Source organism: Somniosus microcephalus, chromosome 15 (genome assembly GCF_052327205.1).
Source record: "Somniosus microcephalus isolate GS21.2 chromosome 15, FLI_Smic_1.0, whole genome shotgun sequence".
NCBI lineage: Eukaryota > Metazoa > Chordata > Chondrichthyes > Squaliformes > Somniosidae > Somniosus > Somniosus microcephalus.
In genome coordinates, this window is record NC_141001.1 from 88,176,972 (window position 1) to 88,198,401 (window position 21,430).

At 42.8% G+C, this 21,430-nt stretch overlaps 1 protein-coding gene across 1 annotated transcript in view; it reads left to right on the forward strand.

Moving 5' to 3' along the window:
- The window catches only part of lrp4 (low density lipoprotein receptor-related protein 4), a 512,348-nt gene that overhangs the window by 324,679 nt on the left and 166,239 nt on the right, over positions 1-21,430 (forward strand). Inside the window, exon 3 of the mRNA XM_086008096.1 lies at positions 16,484-16,600. Within this exon, the coding sequence (XP_085864222.1) occupies positions 16,484-16,600 (117 nt within the window). The remainder of the gene's footprint in view (positions 1-16,483; positions 16,601-21,430) is intronic.

Sequence of the window (21,430 nt, forward strand, 5' to 3'; positions counted from 1 at the left end):
GTTTCACGTGGGAGAAGGGTTAAATTCGCAAGGGCCTTTCAAAATAGGATTATAGAGGCTATTCAGTGCTTGTTAAGGGCCTTAACGACCTATCCCGCCTGTTGGGGGCGGGATGGAGTCGGGATCATTAGACACGACTGAGTTAAAGTTGCTCGGAGTCGGGAACCAGGCGGGGGGGGTCCCGACCGGCAGTTTCCGCAATTTTAACCCCCCGCATGCCTCCAATCACGCCTCCACGGCCCAATGAAAATCCTGGTCATAGTGTCTGTTCAGCCTGGCATCTCATCAGTGATCCTCCTTGTTGCTTCGTACTGTGGATGCAGCATTTTGTTGATTGGTAAGTTATTAATCATCTTGGTGTGCACTTTGTTTTTTCCTTACCCAGTAGTTTATCTTCAGGAGAAGTGCCTTATGCAATTCCAGCAAGGCACATGCTATTAAGGCATATAATGCGAAAAACCCAGCAGCAAAAATAATAGTACAGCAATTTTGAAAATGCACCACTTCACATTGAAAAATGAGCCTGGAACTCAGTACTGTATTTATGCCTTGAGAAAACATATTGGAAATTCCCGAACACACAGCCCACAATATTCCAATTGGTATTTTAAATGACAAGAAAACTATGGGTACTGCAGGCCCAAATTTCTAGCATGTGCTTTCATGGGTGAAACTCCCGCCCGAAGAGCAAAGTCAGAAAATTGCCCCTTACAGCAGTGTGTGTCAGGGATTTGGACGCATGTTTCCTACAATCTTCTGTCCATTAAAATGAAGAGATGGAAAATCGTGGGGAGTACGCCAGACTTCCTGATATCTGCTCCCGTGGGCGAGGCTTTGCGCCGGGGCATGATGTCATAAAATTACCCTTTTTTTTTTATAGCTGTGTCCCGTGCACAAGTATTTATTACAAAGACAAAGTGTATGAGTGTACATTATAAGTGAAAATGATGTTAATGTATGAACTGGACTAGCAAGAGTCTGGCACAGTTAGCACACACAGCCATGCAAGTTCAGAAAGTTGGGGCTCAGTCCTGTCGGTCTACCTATAGTTCCATCTCTATTTAGCTACTGTAATATTTAGCAGACCATTACATTTTCTTGCTGCGTTTAGCTGGCTCCGTTACAAATCCTTTGCAAAAAATTTAGCATTATTAATTTTTGATCTTTTTTAGATACTAGTTTGTGGAAAATAACAAGTTATGATAAACTAACAGGATGCAACAAAATTAGAGAGAGAGAATACAACCGTTTCAAAATTGGGCTCTTAGCCTTCCACTGTGTTGCTGTTTCATCCAAAAATTATGCAGACATTTGGTAAAAATTCATAAGACCTATAGGACAATTAATTGGTTCAGAAGTATTGAAAGATCTACCCATGCCGTCCATTGTACCCACCAGGCTAATAATATTGACCTTCTGTACTGCAAAGTGTCCCCAAATGAATGAGTAATTCTTTCAATGCGAAGAGGGTTCAGTCTAGGCAGTGCCATTAAACTTTAGTCCTTATGTCCTGAATAATTTCCAGCACAGGGGTCATGACTGCACACTTCCTCATCATTTCCTCTGTTATGTCTCTATAGTGTGCACCTTTGACACTGTAGCAGCAAGTTTATATCCCCTTTAAAAGAGCTGTATTGTTGGAAGAATATTGGAAGACACAAACTCAATTTATGGGTCTCCATCAGGGATTCCGCTGCCTTCATCATAGTAATATTTCTGAAGAATTAAAAAAAACTGATCTGCCTCATAGCCCTATATATGACTGGGAATTCCATGAGTACTGTATCCGATTGGATCAATTAGGGGTTTCTGTTTTGATAGATTTTCTTACAAGCTTATACATTTTTTTTAAGTGGAAAGGCTGGCTGTCACCTCCTGCCTGGCATGATGTACTGTACTGCCATGTTTTGGGGCGGGTACCCCCACAAACTCACCTTGCCCCCACTTTGTGCAGCAACACATTCACTTGCCAGCCTTGAAACTGGGGATCAGGGGCAGTGCTGCTCTGCAACTTGCCCGCAGACTACGTCTCGTTCAATATCGCGTTTGCTTCTCCTTGTTTTTTGTCTGCCACTTCTTTCTGAAAAATATTTTAAAACTTTTTCTAAAGGCTGGAAGAATGTTTGTCCCTGTTGGACCATGGTTTCATTAGACCATGGATAGAATTCTGTTACATTTGCAGCAACATTAGATAGTGTTCACATCATATCATATAGGGCACACTGCAAACTTAAGTGGCATGCAAAAAATAGAGAAATGCAAACTTGTTTGTGAGATATTTCCAATGACCATAGAACATCACTGACTTCATCTACACTCCTTACAGATAGTCAGAAACTGAGCAACAGTAGTAAGAGTAGATCTCTGATGCGGGTTATATTAGCATAACAAAGAACAATATACAAATGAGTTTGGCACCAGTACTTGCCTTTTTAATTGCCGTGAAGGCTTATAGCAGAGATGTTCTTTATTATATTTCTCATCAACAGAGGGCTACTTTAACCTTCCCAGAACAGCTTGTGGTTTATGCTGTGTAATATCGCACAAAAATAATTGCTTCAAAAACACTTTGCTTAATCTAATGCTTACGGTGATTCCTCTATTTCTAGTTACGGCAACTTTATTCCTGACTATACTATCCTTGGAATGTTTTGTAGAAAATTGACTCAAATGTACCTCTTGTCCATTAATGTTTTACATCACTTCAGTGTTTGAAGATTACACTTGAACAGATATCCACAGTTCCTAGCACTGTGCAAGAGCAAAGGTTAGCAGTAAATTAATAGGAAGTGTATTTCTCATTCTACACGGTGGCTGGCTGAAACATTGATGTTATTTGTATTAAGTACTATACTAGTCCTTGAACCAGCCTTTTCTTTTACAGTTCAGTTCTTATGACATACTGTATTATTTTTCTTCAGAATGTGACTGAAAATTTCATGCTTCATTAAAAAAATGTTGGAAATGTTATTTCTTACCTGTACTTATGTGCATGAAACTCTACTTTTCTTGGCAAATGGCAGGTGGTTAGGGTTTTGACATATTATAGTCCATCTGAGGCTTCGCCACCCCTTGTGACTGAGAGACAGCTTCTTCACCCCCGCCACCACCATTCTCAAAGTAGGGTTAAAATTGCCCCGTATTTTGCAGAGACAGCAGAAGAAAGTGAAAAAGTTATACTGAGAAAGAGTGGGGGGAAAAAAGCAAGTCAGATGGAGACAGACAGAAAGAATTAGTAAGTAGGAGTCTAGCGGAGAGACAACGGAGAGAGTATTGTTATTGAAGCATCCAATTCTACCAGAAATAACAAAATGTTTGAAATGGCAGCGTCCCATTTTCTTTCTTATTGTGTCACAATCTTGTGATATTTTTGTGACATTAGTAACACCTGCGTACATTGCTTTTAATGTGTAATTCTGGGAATCATTCAAAAATGAGCATTATACTTGTCTTTCATTGCATGTTTGTCCTCCCACCACTAGTGGAAAATGTCATGAGCCGCCCAGCTCCACCCACAATTTTGTTTTTTGGAACCTACCCCATTTCCCGAGTCAGATAAGTTAACTCTAAATTTTGAATTTAATATATTTGCTTCTCCCACCTCTTGCTTTTTTTCTTCTCCACCCCCCCCCCCCCCCTTCTCTCTTTCTGCATCTCTTACCCTGCTTTGGCAAAAAAGTTTATGTGCAGCTGGACTCATTCAGCCGCCAATTGTGCCTCTCTCTATTTGTTTCCTGCTGCTAATGCTGCACTGGTCCTGCCAGTCTAGCCATGTTATTGGGCCCACTCCTTTTTCTGCCCTGCTAGCTATGGCCTTTTCAAAAATAAAATATGTGCTTTTCTCCTCAGTCTTTTGTGCTGCTGAGATCGATTCTGCAATCTACTCTTCCCTCTTCATGCTTCCCAATACCTCCTTTCCCTCATTTTTCATTCCACTAATCATCTTTCCTGGCTCCTGATGCCATTTCTGTTTTGATGGCCAGCCGAGCCTCACTCTTGCTTCGGCCCATCAACCCTTTCAAAAAAGTAAAGGCGCCCACTCTTTAAATCTAACATTTAAATTATTTTCCGGTAGGTTTTATGTTTCACAGATTCTCTACTTCTAAATTATAATTGAAACTTATGTGGAAAGAATTAAAAGTTTAAATAATCTCCCACTGCTAAATAGGAATAACGTAGAGGGGATAGAACAGACAGGGGTTTAAGGGTGGTATCGGGCTAAGTGAAGGAGGGAAAGCTGAGAGGGTGAGGGAGTAGGGGCTAACGGGGAGCGATTGGGAGGAGGAGGAAATGGGTAATGAAGAGAAAATTATATCACTGTCTCTGGGAGGACATCTTACAAAAACGTCTTTCCAGGTCCTTTCACTGAAGATGTGCTGTGCCTGCTGCCCACTTACATATATATACCCACCTTCCTTACAACACCATAAACTCTAAATCACTCTGAGCAATTCATATTTAAAAGGAACAAAACAATGAAATATAGAGTACTTTGTTCCTTTGTTTCCCAATTTAAGCCAAAAGAAAATAAAGTGAATAAGTTTTCTTATTGTTCAGTAATAGAAACAGAAAAGTGTAAAGATTTTACTGCTCTTTGATGTAAAGTTTCATTTGGCTGGTGAAATATTGAGTTTGGTTAGAATTATAGTAACTCTTTTTCTTCGAACTTCTTTTCAGCTTATGTAGTACAAAATAAGTAAAAGTTAATAGCATTCATAATTTGTCCATATACAGTCTTCTGATTTTTTAAAAATCTCATTACGCACTAAGAGGCTTTGCCACAATCCTTTTAAATAGTGCCCAAATACTTCATCAAATCTAATTAATCCCATTACACTAAACTAACTCCTACTGTGAACGGAATGAGGATTTAAAACACTTCCCTGGAAGCTGATGACAGTATTTGACTCTGCAAACCATATCTGTAGTAAGCAAGCTTCAGTTACTTATGTTTCAAAAATAAATGTCTTCGTATTGAAAGACCTCCTACCTTTAAAGCAGTATTTCTACTTTGAACTGGCTAATATCAGATACTGTAAAATCAAGTCTATGAATTAAACCTTCATGCAGATATTACTTTGTCTGAGTATTGGGATTGAATTGTACAACAATCTATGTAAAGTATTTACCAAATTCTCATTTGTAAAAGCATGACACGTAATTCAGATTTTATTTGGGGAAAGTGATGCCACATTAATGATGTAAATCTGATAATTGCACAACATCACTATCAGACTTACTTGAAGCCACACTACAGCAACGTAACCCTGTGGTTTTCTGATCACAGCTGTTAAATTCCCAAATAAAAATGAATGAAGTGTCTATATGACAGGTTGTTTACCGTCGACAGGCACCAGTTTCATAAGTGAGAAGGATTCACTGATTGGTACAAAACATACAATTTTTTTGTGACGCTCTTGTGTATGCTCTTCAAGGTCAGGAATGTCACAGCCAGGGACAGAAACATTTTTCCACCTTTGGCGCTCATCGAGCACTGTTAGCACTGTTCTCCTTGGAACAGAGAAGGTTAAGAGGTGACTTGGAGGTTTTCAAGATGATGGGAGATTTTGATAGAGTAGATAGAGAAAAACGATTTCCTCTGAGGACTGGGTCAATAACCAGAGGTTAGGTTGTAGCTTTAAAATCATTGGCAAAAGATCTAGTGGGGAAATGAGGAGAAATTTCTTCACGCAGTGAGTTGTCGGGATCTGGAACGCTCGACCTGAAAAGGTGGTGGAAGCTGATTCCATAAATAATTTTAAAAGGGAGTTGGACAGGTACTTGAGGATGAGAAACTTACAGGGTTACGGACAAAAAGCGGGGATGTGGGACCAAGTCCGACTGCTCTTACAAAGTGCCAGTACAGGCACTATGGGCAGAATGGCCTCTTTCTGTGCTATAAGATTCTATGATACTTGCAGAGTATCTGTGACTGAGATGATGAGGAGGCAATCTCCCAGTCCTCTGCAAGGAGGCATGTGAAAGCACCCTGAGGATGACTCTTGCTCTAGATTTTCCATTTCTGCATAGGAGGTCACCTCAAACCAGCCTCGACATTGTATCTCCCACTGGTATAGCTCAGGTTGGAACAACTCCTTGGGGTTTAAACCACAATGCTACACATTGATGCTCTGTGCCATTGTGCTGCCTCTATCCTTATCACCTATCTTAGTGATATTGCCAATGTAATGCCAATTTGTGCTGAATTGAGCTCAGTTTTATGATGTGGACTGTGACTAAGCTCATTTTACAGAAGGAGGACATTTGCATCTATCTGTCCCTCAGACATTCTTCACAGTTACAAGATTCAACGTGTGCACCTCCATTGTCTATGAACCAGTCAGTATAAGCAATGTTCTTGCACAATGTACTGTTTGGACATTATTATTATTTGTGTATTATAGTTGGTGCACACGACTGAGAAATCATTGGAAAGAGTTGTGTTTCCAAGGGCTGTAGTAACACAATCTTGGACATAAAGCATATCGAACCTTTACTTGAGCTCATTTTATGAGTTATACAACCTCTATATGCCATTAAAACGATGCCAACAAAACGTTTGCAATTTGAATGAATTAAATAAAGTTTTACTTTGGATTAGATGCAATGTGCCTGCAAGGGGTTGTTTATGATCAGTTTACACAAGAATTTGATCCATTGGCCTATTCATGGCTCCAACATCTAGGTGGTGACAGGATGACAAAAATGAACAGCGCATTTGTATCAAATCCAAGTCTAAAGCATGGTTCCATTTTCAGCTTATTTTGCGTTTTCTGTTTGGACAGTTATAGTTCCATTTAAACATGCATCCTGCAATGTTTGTCTCACTGATAAACATTTAGATTTATTTGACATGTTATAGACAAACCCATGAGAAAAACATAACATATTTTGCAAATTATCAACAGTTATTTAACTGTTTAATTCAGAGCCCCGCCCCAGTCTACAGTAGTGCAGTGTTTATAGTTTTCCTGTGGTTTTGCCAAAGGTGCTTTTTACAGAGAATCTGTAAAGTCTGATCTGTATATTTTTCCACCCGTTGTGTGCCCCTATGTGAAGTGGCTGTCTGACAGTTGGTCGACCAGTCTGGAGGTGGACGAGCTGGTGTGCATATTGTAGGGCAGTGGAAATAGCAGTTTTTGTCATTTAAAAAAAAATGTATACAGCTCTATATTATTTACTCCACCTCCTAAATGGTAGTTGTGAGAATGTGTGCAATGCATTTGTCAGGTCTGAGAATTCCCTCCAATTAGAAGATTTCTGTTTATTCTCCTACTAAAGCAGTGTAACTTGATTAACTTATAAGAAGTACTATAGATGAAAAGCAAACATTTTATAAACACTAGCCATGGCCCCAATAAACAGTGGGGGTAGTTTAACATGGTGCTGTTACTGTGTAAACATTGCTGCATGTTGGAAACATTGGAAAATAAGAATCTAAATGGGGTAGAAGAGCAAAGGGATCTCGGAGTACAAATACACAAATCACTAAAATAGTGACGCAGGTTAATAAGGCCATAAAAAAAGCAAACCAAGCATTAGGGTTTATTTCAAGAGGGATAGAATTGAAAAGTAGAGAAGTTATGCTAAACTTGTATCGAACCTTGGTTAGACCACACTTGGAGTACTGTGTACAATTCTGGTCGCCATATTATAAAAAGGATATAGAGACACTGGAGAGGGTACAGAAAAGATTTACAAGGATGATACCAGAAATGCGAGGTTATCCCTATTAGGAAAGGATGAACAGGCTGGATCTCTTTTCTCTTGAAAAAAGAAGGCTGAGGGGTGACCTAATAGAGGACTTTAAAATCATGCATGGTTTTGATAGAGTAGATACAGAGAGAGTGTTTCCACTTGTGGGGAAGAGCAGAACTAGAGGCCATCAATATAAGATAGTTACCAAGAAATCAAATTGGGAATTCAGAAAGAACTTCTTTACCCAAAGAGTGGTGAGAATGTGGAACTCGCTACCACAGGGAGTGGTTGAAGCGAGTTAGAGGAGGAAAGACGGGAGGAGGCTCGAGTGGAGCATAAACGCTGGCATGGACTGGTTGGGGCAAATGGCCTGTTTCTGTGCTGTATATCCTATAGTAATCCTAGGTAATGATAAGTCACGTGCTCACTGTTGTTAAAATAAGTGCTAGGTTCAGAAGTACAACGTTGAATAAATACCATTGACACTTGGTTCTCACATGTGATGTGTGTGTATATTGTGTGATATATAATATATATAATACAAGAAAAGATATATATTAGTAATTAGAATGTGACATAGAAAAAAGTCAGAAAATATAATGACAGTTGTCTAACAATTGCCAATGAGTACACTGCACTAGAGGTTGATGGATTTACTTACACTGTATCTAATTCCTCAGACCTGGCTGTGAGAGATTGTACGTGTTATATCCATTATTAATACCTCAGTACTTTCTTGTTCTAACACTTATTGCTAATGCCTCAGTGGTCACTGTTGGAGAGCACTGCTGAGTGGGGGGGTGGGGGGTTTGTCGGATAGAAATGAAAGTAGAATCCGGTCTTGTGAGAGTTCCCAGATCACTATTACAAAGAGCAATGACAAGCATGAGTGTCCTTACCACATTATCCCTCCAAAAACGCAACTTTTGACCAGCTATCTAGCGCTCCAAGCTCAGTGAGGCATGTCATCTTGTTAAGTTGATGTGATTAAACCTGCTTCCAATCATATAAAGAAACTTAGTGAAACGTTTGTGTGCTTATCACTGGTTCTAGCACACCTGCATCCTGTTTGCCATAAGGCAAATCCTCGGAGAATGGATGATGATGTGATAAAAGGGAAGTCTTTGAGAATATTCGCATTATCTATGAGACTTGTTACTTTTTCATATTTTAATTAGGTGTGTTTGATAAACATGTTAAGTTCCTTACATTATCAGTTCCAATGCAAAAAGTGCTTTCAGTACTCATTATCTAGAAACTTTTACCATACAAGAACTTTAACACAACAGGAGCTGCAAGCTGAAGTCTGTGGGCCAAGTAGGCGTCACTTGTAATAAAGGATTGTTTTATTCTCTTCTTTACCAGTGTAATCAGTGAGAAAAGGTCACAGTGTGGAAGCCACAAAGCCATCAAGCCGATAAAGTCCTATTGATGTTAGTTGCCACAGGCCCCAAATGGGTTTGAAGATTTTCAGATCTGTATCTGTCACAGTTCAGGGAGGAAACTGACTTTTTTTGAAATGTCTTCTTTATCTGCCATGGGCTATTCATGATTAAGTGTGCAGATGGAAGCTAAGTAATTCCCCTTTGGGCCCGATACTCCTGTTACTATGGAAATTGTGTAGTGATCTATTTAAACCTGGATTCCTTCATCGTGCAACCCAATTCCCTGAATGAAGCATTTGAATTAACTCAATGAGGTATTCATTAACCCCGAGAGTTACTTCCTGTGCCCAGATCAAATGTTCACTGCCTTTGCTGTTTAACTGGGTGAATGAAGTTTCATGGTATAATGTATAAGTAATTTCATTTAAGGTGCTGGAAGGATATAATGTTTTGGCAAGTTAAACAAGGATATGGGAACAAATAAAAAGCCATTATAACTTATGAAAATAGTTGACAACGTAAACTTTTATTTTGATCGGAGATGCTTTATTTTAACAGCTAAATTGATGGCTCTGTTTATGAATAATGAAACTGTTTATTCAAAACAAATTCTAATTGCCCAGGGTCGCAGAGTTAAATCTATTTTTAAGTATGATGTCTTAACTTTTTAAATTATTTAATGCTTGAAATATTTGAAAGTAATTTACATTTTCTATTTCATGGTATACCACTCATTCATCCAACTATGTGCACAAATCACTTTGATTAACGTTGCATTTATGAAATTGAGAAATAGATCTTTTAAAAGGAGATATTGGGGTAGAGTTTCCATTAGGTTGCACTGACTTTACTGCTCGAAATCGACCAAACAAGTGTAAAAGATCGAGGAATTTCGAGCGCAAGTTACGCCCAGCACAAATCGAGTTTCCGTGATCTTTTGCACTGGTTTATGAAACATCACTCTGGAAGCTGGCTCCAAAACTAGCCACCCCCCCCCGAATCGAACAGGAAACACAGACAGCATGCAGGTATAGCAAGCAATTAGGAAGACAAATGGCATGTTGCCTTTATTGCAAAAGAGTTGGCGTACAAGAGGAAGGAAGTCTTGCTAAAATTGTACAGGGCTTTGGTGAGTACTGTGCACAGTTTTGGTCTCCTTATCTGAGGAAGGATATACTTGCCTTGGAGGCGGTGCAACGAAGGTTCCTTAGATTGATTCCTGGGATGAGAGGGTTGTCCTATAAGGAGACATTGAGTAGATTTGGCCTATACTCGCTGGAGTTTAGAAGATTGAGAGGTAATCTCATTGAAACATTTAAGATTCTCAGGGGGATTGACAGGGTAGATGCTGAGAGGTTGTTTCCCCTGGCTGGAGAGTCTAGAACTAGGGGGCATAGTCTCAGGATAAGGGTTTGGCCATTTAAGACTGGGATGAGGAGGATTTCTTCACTCAGAGGGTTGTGAATCTTTGGAATGCACTACCCAAAGGGCAGTGGATGTTGAATCATTGAGTATATTCAAGGCTGAGACAGATACATTTTTGGACTCTAGGAGAATCAAGGGGTATGGGGATCAGGCGGGAAAGTGGAGTTGAGGTTGAAGATCAGCCATGATCTTATTGATTTGCAGAGCAGGCTCAAAGGGCCGTATGCCTGCTCCTGCTCCTAATTCTTATGTTCTTATGATTATGCAAATGAGTTTGAGCAGAAACTTGAACCACTTCGGAAAACAGCTGCGCCCAGATTGCCGATTGCACGCAAAGCGGAAAGTCTACCCCATTACATCTAATAAGGCTGCATGGATATGCCATGTATAACAGTGTGTCTTAGCTGCTAGTTTTATTTTGCAATTTATGACCGCACAGAGAGGCATTTATGTTCACATTGAGAACGCTACCATGAGCTTCCTTCTCACTGTCTGGGAAAAAACTAGCAGTTCTAGGAAGCGTGAACAAGTTGAAGAAAAGCACTCTTAAAATTAAAGCTAAGTGCCACCTGGAACTACTATTACATTCTTATGTCATTCTAGAAGGTAAAGATAAGGTGCAATGATTGAAAGCATGAGTTCTTAGTATTTCTCTGCTTATTGAGCATGTATCTTGATATCTGGAGTTGGTGCTTCTGATTGGTATCTATTGTATAAATTACTAGCTGGAGTACCCGGCGTTGCCGAGGGAAATGAAGAAACCTCTGCCATGTTTATAAAACTGTTTATGAAACTGTTGGGATTGAAGAACTCTTCCTAAGCACCCAGGAGGTGGTTCTTTAACTTCGTTTTTTGTTAATGCTGCGTCCAAGTCTGTTACGTTTTTTTGAGGGCATGCTGTTATGAAAAAAGAACAAATAATTTTTATATATATATAAATGAGTTTGTCTGTCTGTCTGTCTGTGTGGGAAGGAGAGAGAGAGAGGGAAAGAGAGCGGGGGAAGGAGAGAGAGAGAGAGGGGGAAGGAGAGCGAGAGAGAGAGGGGAAGGAGAGCGAGAGAGAGGGGAAGGAGAGAGAGAGAGGGGGAAGGAGAGAGAGAGAGAGAGGGGGAAGGAGAGAGAGAGAGGGGGGAAGCAGAGAGAGAGAGGGGGAACCTTAGATCTGGTCCGGTGTAACGAGACAGGATTAATTAAAAATGTCCTAGTAAAGGATCCCCTTGGAATGAGTGACCATAACATGGTTGAATTCCATACTCAATTAGAGGGTGAGGAGGTTGTATCTCAAACAAGCGTGCTAAGCTTGAATAAAGGAGACTATGAAGGTATGAGAGCGGAATTGAGTAAAGTGGATTGGGAAAATAGATTAAAGGGTAAGACGATACATGATCAGTGGTGTACATTTAAGGAGTTATTTTACAACTTCCAAAAAAAGTATATTCCACTGAGAGAAAAAGGGTGTAAAAGAAAAGACAGCCATCCGTGGCTAAGTAAAGAAATTAAGGATAGTATTCGACTAAAAACAAGGGCATATAAGGTAGCCAAATCTAGTGGGAGGATAGAGGATTGGGAAAACTTTAAAAGACAGCAAAAAATAACAAAAAGATTGATTAAGAAAGGGAAGATAGATTATGAAAGTAAATTAGCAAAAAATATAAAAATAGATAGTAAGAGTTTTTATAGTTATATAAAAAGAAAAAGGGTGGCTAAAGTAAATGTTGGTCCCTTAGAGGATGAGACCGGGAAATTAATGGTGGGAAATATGGAGATGGCAAAAACACTGAATGAATATTTTGTATCAGTCTTTACAGTAGAGGACACCAAGAATATCCCAACACTGGACAAGCAGGGGGCTATAGGGGGGGAGGAGATAAACACGATCAAAATCACTAAGGAAGTGGTACTCGGTAAAATAATGGGACTCAAGGCGGATAAATCACCTGGACCTGATGGCTTACATCCTAGGGTCTTGAGGGAAGTGGCGGTAGGGATTGTGGATGCATTGGTAATAATCTTCCAAAACTCCCTGGACTCAGCAAAGGTCCCGGCAGACTGGAAAACTGCTAATGTAACACCCTTATTTAAAAAGGGCAGTAGACAGAAGGCTGGAAACTATAGACCGGTTAGCCTAACATCTGTGGTAGGTAAAATTTTGGAGTCCATTATTAAGGAGACAGTAACAGGACATTTGGATAATCATAATTTAATAAGACAAAGTCAGCATGGTTTTATGAAGGGGAAGTCATGTTTGACAAATTTGCTGGAGTTCGTTGAGGAAGTAACATATAGGGTGGATAAAGGTGAACCAGTGGACGTAGTGTATTTAGACTTCCAAAAGGCATTTGACAAGGTGCCACACAAAAGATTATTGCTTAAGATAAAAAATCACAGGATTGGGGGTAATATTCTGGCATGGATAGAGGATTGGCTATCTAACAGAAGGCAGAGAGTTGGGATAAATGGTTCATTCTCAGACTGGCAATCAGTAACCAGTGGTGTCTGCAGGGGTCAGTGCTGGGTCCCCAACTCTTTACAATCTATATTAACGATTTGGAGGAGGGGACCGAGTGTAACATATCAAAGTTTGCAGATGATACTAAGATGGGAGGGAAAGTAGTGAGTGAGGAGGACATAAAAAACCTGCAAGGGGACATAGACAGGCTAAGTAAGTGGGCAGGGATTTGGCAGATGGAATACAATACTGGAAAGTGTGAGGTTATGCACTTTGGCAGGAAAAATCGTAGAGCAAGTTATTATCTTAATGGCAAGAAACTGGAAAGTACTGAAGTACAAAGGGATCTGGGGGTCCTGGTGCAGGAAACTCAAAAGGTTAGTATGCAGGTGCAGCAAGTGATTAAGAAGGCCAATGGAATGTTGGCTTTCATTGCTAGGGGGATAGAATATAAAAATAGGGAGGTATTGCTTCAGTTGTACAAGGTATTGGTGAGACCGCACCTGGAATACTGCATACAGTTTTGGTGTCCATACTTAAGAAAGGACATACTTGCTCTCGAGTCAGTACAAAGAAGGTTCACTCGGTTAATCCCGGGGATGAGGGGATGGACATATGAGGAGAGGTTGAGTAGATTGGGACTCTACTCATTGGAGTTCAGAAGAATGAGAGGCGATCTTATTGAAACATATAAGATTGTGAAGGGGTTGGATCGGGTGGATGCAGGGAGGATGTTCCAGATGATGGGTGAAACTAGAACTAGGGGGCATAGTCTTAGAATAAGGGGCTGCTCTTTCAAAACTGAGATGAGGAGGAACTACTTCACTCAGAGGGTGGTAGGTCCATGGAATATGCTGCCCCAAAAAGCTGTCGAAGCTACATCATTACATAAATTTAAAACAGAAATAGACAGTTTCCTAGAAGAAAAGGGAATTAAGGGTTACGGGGAGCGGGCAGGAATTTGGACATGAGTCTAGGTTCGGATCGGCCATGGCCCTGTGGGTAGCGGAGCGGGCCCAGGGGCCGTGTAGCCTGATCCTGCTCCTGTTTCGTGTGTCTAATTCTGTTACATTCAGGAGATAGTCCTGTCATAGTGGATTGGCGGTTAGGATCAGATCAGCCATGATCTTATTGAATGGCGGAGCAGGCTCGAGGGGCCAATTGGCCTACTCCTGCTCCTATTTCTTATGTTCTTATGTAGGGGGAAGGAGACAGCGAGGGGGGGAAGGAGAGAGAGAGAGAGAGAGGGGGAAGGAGAGAGAGAGAGAGGGGGAAGGAGAGAGAGAGAGAGAGAGGGGGAAGGAGAGAGAGAGAGAGAGGGGGAAGGAGAGAGAGAGAGGGGGGAGGAGAGAGAGAGAGAGGGGGAAGGAGAGAGAGAGAGGGGGAAGGAGAGAGAGAGAGGGGGGGAAGGAGAGAGAGAGGAGGAAGGAGAGAGAGAGAGGGGGAAGGAGAGAGAGAGAGGGGGAAGGAGAGAGAGAGAGAGAGAGGGGGGGAAGGAGAGAGAGAGGGGGGAAGGAGAGAGAGAGAGGGGGAAGGAGAGAGAGAGAGGGAAGGAGAGAGAGAGGGGGAAGGAGAGAGAGGGGGAAGGAGAGAGAGGGGGAAGGAGAGAGAGGGGGAAGGAGAGAGAGAGGGGGAAGGAGAGAGAGAGGGGGAAGGAGAGAGAGAGGGGGAAGGAGAGAGAGAGAGAGAGGGAAGGAGAGAGAGAGAGAGTGAAGGAGAGAGAGAGAGAGGGGGAAGGAGAGAGAGAGAGAGGGGGAAGGAGAGAGAGAGAGAGGGGGAAGGAGAGAGAGAGGGGGAAGGAGAGAGAGAGAGGGGGAAGGAGAGAGAGAGGGGGGAAGGAGAGAGAGAGAGAGGGGGAGAGAGAGAGAGGGGGGGAAGGAGAGAGGGAAGGAGAGAGAGAGAGAGAGAAGGAGAGAGAGAGAGAGAGGGGGAAGGAGAGAGAGAGAGGGGGAAGGAGAGAGAGATAGGGGGAGAGAGATAGGGGGAGAGAGAGAGAGAGGGGGAAGGAGAGAGAGAGGGGGGAAGGAGAGAGAGAGAGAGAGAGAGAGAAGGGGAGAGAGAGAGGGGGGAAGGAGAGAGAGAGAGAGGGGGAAGGAGAGAGAGAGAGAGGGGGAAGGAGAGAGAGAGAGAGGGGGAAGGAGAGAGAGAGAGAGAAAGAAGGAGAGAGAGAGAGAGGGGGGGAAGGAGAGAGGGAAAGAGAGAGAGAGGGAAGGAGAGAGAGAGAGAAAGAAGGAGAGAGAGAGAGAGGGAAGGAGAGAGAGAGGGGGAAGGAGAGAGAGAGAGGGGGAAGGAGAGAGAGAGAGGGGGGAAGGAGAAAGAGAGGGGGGGAAGGAGAGAGAGAGAGGGGGAAGGAGAGAGAGAGAGGGAGAAGGAAAGAGAGAGGGGGAAGGAGGGAGAGAGAGAGGGAAGGCGAGAGAGAGAGGGAAGGAGAGAGAGAGAGAGGGGGGAAGGAGAGAGAGAGAGGGGGAAGGAGAGAGAGGGGGAAGAAGAGAGAGAAAGAGAGAGGGAAGGAGAGAGTTAGGGAAGGAGATGGAGAAGAGAAGAAGACACCCTGGGGAAGGGGCTGGACTCAGCCCGGCCGCGGTGACCCGGAGCCCCCGTGCGCGGCCTAGCGCCTCAGGCCCGGCCCGACTCACCTCAGCTGAGCTCCCGCTCAGTGTATCTGTTTTCCCGGTCCCGCACTCACGGCAGGAGAGAGAGAGAGAGATGGAAGGAGAGAGAGAGGGAAGAGGAGAGAGGGAAGGAGATAGAGAAGAGAGGAAGACACCCCGGGAAAGGGGCTGGAATCAGAGCCCGGCCGCGGTGACCCGCAGCCCCCGTGCGCGGCGCTGTGCCTCAGGCCCGGCCCGAGTCACCCCAGCTCAGCTGACGCTCCGGCCCGCCACTGCCGCTCGCCCGCTCGCTGTCTCTCGGGCCGCGCGGTTCTCTCTGTGTAAATAAATAGGAGAGAGAGAGAGAGGGGGGGGGGAAGGAGAGAGAGCGGGGGATGCGCGGGTGTATGTGTCTCTGTGTGTGTATGCTCGCTGTCTCTCGGGCTCTCGGGCCACGTGGTTGTCTCTGTCGATGTCTGTGTATCTGTTTTCCCGCTCCCGCACTCGCGGCAGGATTAGGCCCCACCCACACACGCCATGAAACACCCCCTGTGACGCACCGCGCTTCCCCCATAGGATTGGTCAACCATCACGTCACTCAGCGCTAATGAGCGGATTTTGTCTGTTTTTTGAACGTTTTTTGTATACCGTCTGAGTAATTTCTCTCTGACCAAAAAGTAAATATGCCTATGACACTCCCCTAATCATAAGCTTTCTTTTGATATAACATATGTGTAGGTACGCTCTATAACTTTTGAGTTAAGCGTGGACATACAGACAGACGGACAGATTCATTTATATATATATAAAATAACGTTACATTTTTCTGTAGTTTTGCAAGAGGTGCTTTTTATAGAGAATCTGTAAAGTTTGGTCTGCGTAGGCAGCACTTTTGAAAGTTGGTTCTGTCTTACCATTTCTTTCCTCCTTTCCAGTGCTGCCTACCTGTTCCCCTCTGGAATTCCATTGTGACAATGGCAAGTGCATCCGGCGCTCCTGGGTCTGTGATGGTGACAACGACTGTGGGGATGATTCTGATGAGCAGGATTGCCGTAAGTGTGCGAGTATTGTGGCTGTGTCTGGCTATTCCTTAACTAACATTCTGAACTTACTAACGTGTGTTCTTTGATATTACATCACATCCGTTTGTTTCTTCTCAAACTCTGGTAGCTGGTGATGTCTTCATGCCGCTATCAAGGACAAATTGGCATGGTTCATCTTCCCTGTATCAGGTTGGCTCAGTTGGTAGCACTCTTGCTGTAAGTCAAGTGACTGTGGGTTGAAGGCTCTACCCAGGACATGAGCATATAATCAGAGCTGAAGTGCAATATGGAGGGAGCACTGCATTGCTCGAGGCTCGTTTGCACGTTCTGATAATTAATGGGTTCAAATGGATGATAAATATCATGTGGTACTATTTGAAAAACAGTAAGGATTTCTTGGGGATTGGCCATTATTTCAACCAACATCACCAAAATTAGATTAACTGATCACTCAATTCATTGCTGTTTGTGGAATCTTACTGTGTGCAAAATGGTTATCATGTTTGCCTATATAACAAGTCACTAAACTTACAAAATAATTAATTGAGTATGAATTGTTTTGAGGTGTTTCCCATAGTTGTGTATGAGGGGAAAGCCACTGCGGACCAGAAGGTGACGGAGATAGGGAAGACAAATACAAGAGGCCAATGCAGGGTCATGCGCCGGGGATGCTCGAATGATATCCAGACTTAAAGAACTTAGAAATTAGAATGAGCATGAATAAAGATAGGCAATCGTATCTGGAGGTTGACCGATGTAGGTAACCACTGATCCAAAGTTTGGCACAGTTATTAGCACTGTCACCTTTGGATCAGTATGTTGTGGGTTCAAACCCTACCCCAAAACTTGAGCATTTAATGCCGGCTCACTGAGGAAGTGCTACATATTCAGTGGCTCCAACCTTTGGGTGAGACATTAAACTACAGTAATGATGGTTCAGATCGCCATTAAAGATCCCATGGCACTATTCAAAGAAGAGCAGAGAGTTTCCCCCAGTATCCTGGTCAACATACCTTGCTCCAATTAAATAACCAATAAATTACAGATTAAATGATTTTGCTTGATTAACCTAGCATTCCTAACCTGAATTGATCTAGCAACCTGCCTCAAATGTAACACAAATGGAAGTAATGAACATGGCTGAGTAGGAGAAAATTAAAAGAAAACTTTAGAATACTGCAGCTGAGAGCAGATTGAAAACTGACCATAGTTATTCACACATACAGATAACCATGCATACAGTCAGCTCTTAAAGTTTCCCCACAAACTTTCGGTAGACAAGGTACTTTACACTCAGGTAAGTTGTGCATATAATTATGAAACTGCTGCCTAAAATACGCAGTGCAAGATATTGGCCCATATTTTGCAGTCAGCGGCGAAGTGATGGCGCTTGCCGTTGACTTCGAAGAAAGCTGGCCACAAAGATCTAGCGATCTCTGTGGCATCAATTTCACCTCTTCCAATGTTAATTTGAATCTGACGCCAAATCTAGGGGATTTCCAGTGTCCAGCAACAGTGAATTATCACAGACAGCAAACCAGGAAGTAAAAGGCACTGATTTTCCTTCACATTTTAATCATTTTACAGAGAGCGAAATAAAGATTGGGACATACACATGGGATTAAGGTAGAAGCTGAAATATCATAAACAAACTTTTAAAAATTTTAAAATAAAGAACCATGGAATTTTTATCATAATGGAAAAATTTGACATTCCACAAATATAAAATTAGATTTTTCAGGGCCAGAACAGTTGTTCAGCAGTCAAAACCCAGTTACACCTCTTTCAACAAGGCTTAACTTTTTCCAGGGTGGGTGGGGGGTGGGGTTAACAGCGATATTCCAGCATAATAGAGGAAGTTTTCGTCGGTGATTTGAAATGATTGCGGGCTCTAGGGAGTTCAACAGCGCACCCTGTGGAGAAGCGTGGAATCGCTGACAGCAGCCTCTGGATTTCCCCCTTTTATCTGCGCATGTGCGGACTCCAGAAGTTGCTGTTGGTTTCAGAGGAGTAATGGCGGTTAACATTGACAGTATCGCCGTCATTACTACCACAAACATTTGGGCCATTCACTCATTCAATACACATTTATTTTCTCCTTGCAGCACACGACTACCAAGATGGGTAACAACACTAAGTAACATGATCACACCTATGCAGGCCTTCCCTGCCCTCTCCCCACGCCTAGCTAATCGCCAAAAATCAAGATCAAGCATGTTTTCTTAATACCTTGACCTGCATTGTTCCCAGCACAAGCATGGTCATGTCAAGCAACCTGAATGTATCAATGCACTCCTCCCAGAAGTACCTTGCAATCAAAACGTACAATGATTTCATAAAATATGTATGTGAATATACTTTTTAAGAGTTTTAATGAAAAAGTCCATCTTCCACAGAAGTCACAGAATGTAGGTGGGTAGAGTGAGTCAGTCAGACAAATTTCAGCTTCTTTGAGCATGCATCATGGAGATCATCAATTGGATGATGGTCAATAGAAACACAGTACATCACCGTAAACTTTACAGTATTTTTAAAATGGCATGGTTCTTCAAGCAAAAAAAAAATCTAATGAAGCATTAAAGCAGGTCTAAAGGAAAGAACTGCTCATGTGGAACCTGGTGAACCCATGCTGTTTTCTGCACTAGTGCTGAGCTTCTGCTAGCTCTTAGTCATCATTTTTTGCCCCCTTTTTCTCCTTCTGCTGAGCGATGGCTTATTGCTGCTGATCTTCCAGAAACGAACATCTGCTTCTTTCAATGGCTACATTGTTTAATGAGCAGCAGATGACTACCATTCTGTAACTCTCTCCGGAGCATATTATAGAGCATCCTTCATGGTCCAGAGTTGTCGTTTGATCATACTGTTGTAGGAAAAATGATTCCTCGGAAACTAGACTTTGAGTAAGAGAGACAACTTTATTAAATGACAGAGCTCTGGGAGAAGCGTCTGCAACCACACGGTCTGCGAGAGCACCTTCTCCCCGATTGTAGTACGTGCCGAGCTTGTATACAATTCCAAGAAGTTGGTTTTAGATCATTTACATTCATCCAATCAATTCGTTTATTAACACATATCGTTATTTTCCTCCAGTCAGGAGTTTACACACTTGTGTTGCCAATTCTGCCTCGTCAGGTCTTCGTTCCGTCTTGTTCCGTCCGCGTCACCGGCGGAATGTGATTAGTTCGATAATAGGATACAAGTGATTAGTTCGATAATAGGATACCAGTGAACCTTGTTAGTCCTCAGTGATTCAATTAGTCCCAGTCAGGACACGAGATGAACTTTGTTCCAGCCATGCGTAAGCGTGGCATGTCTCACTGTGCAGTGATTCAATTAGTCCCGGTCAGCGAATTTGTTGTTTGTGTCTTTTCCAGCAAAATCTTGTCCAGCAATCTTGTCCAGCAAAATTTTGTCCAGCAATCTTGTCCAGCAAAATTTTATTCTAACAGTCCCTCCTCTTGGTCCTGGTGCACGATTCATTTGCTCCCAGGTGACCATCCTCGGTCCCCCTTTCGTCGGTGCTTACAGCCACTGGCTTATGTCCGGGGTTCAGTTGCTCCTTCGACAGTGTCGTATTGGTGTTCTTCGTCCCTTGGTAGCAGGTTGGTGTGTTCCTCCTCGATAGAGGCGATCAGCATCACGGTTTTCATGGCAGTTTGGCAACACAACTTTATAAGGCTCAGCGCACAACACATCAACATACAAATTACAACTATTATTATTATTATCCCTTGCATCATCCACGCTCCCCACCCGGTCTTCCCTCGCAACCAATCAAGCCATCCCCCTGTGCTTGTGGGTTGATGGAGCTTCTTTATTTCTTCTTGGATATGATTTGCTAGGTTCGTGATATTCTCGGAGCTATCTGGGACATATGTACAGCAGTCTGTCCCGATCAGGGCACAGGTGCCTCCTTGCGCCGCCAACGGATAATCTAGGGCTCTCCTATTCTGTAAGGCGGTGGTCCGGATCGCCACCATTTCGGCACTCATTTCTCTCAGGGACTCAGCCGTATCGTTGGCTATTTGTTCGAGCACTGCTGCCATGTTTATGGATTCCCTTGCTATTTTTCCTGTTCCGTACCAGGGGAATGCTATAGCCCAGAATCTTTCGGTTTCCGTAATAGCTCTCTTAACACGCTTGGCTGGTTGCCATAACGACTGGTACCCGTAGTGGTGGGTTAGGGAGGATAAATGATGGATGTATGGTACTACGCATCCTATATAGCATGACCCAGTCCAGGTTCGTGGAAGCCATGGATACGCCTTATATCCGCAAATGAAATAGGTATTATTATAGGCCTCAAATTTGTTCCAAAGTTGGTGCATGATCACAGGTATTCCCCTCCAGGGTAGATTGCTAGTCTGGTTTAGCACTTCGGATAAATTAAACGTTCCCACGTAGGGCCATTCTAGGGCACCTGGTCGTTTAGTACTGGTTTTGGTTAAAATGTAATTATACTTGCACTTACTCCATCCGACCACTAACCCTGTCTCGTCATAGTTTACCAAGCAGACTTCCCCCTCTGCATTGTTTAGTTTTCCCCCTGTGCTGACTAATAGCTCTTCTGGATACCTTCGATTATCGTACTGGGGATGAAACCATCCTTTAAAGTTCGTGGGGTTATACCCTGCCTGTTTCCACTCATGTTCCAGCTGACCTGGATTCAAGCTATTTTGAGTTTGTATGGTATCCTCCTTATTCCAGGTGGTATTAGAGTATAATAACCACCCTACCATTTCCTCTACCTTAAAGGGGATAGGTCTTAATGGGATTCCTCCCCCCGTATGGGTGGGCACATGGGCGCACACCCAGCAGGAGCTTTGGCCCATTTTTTTC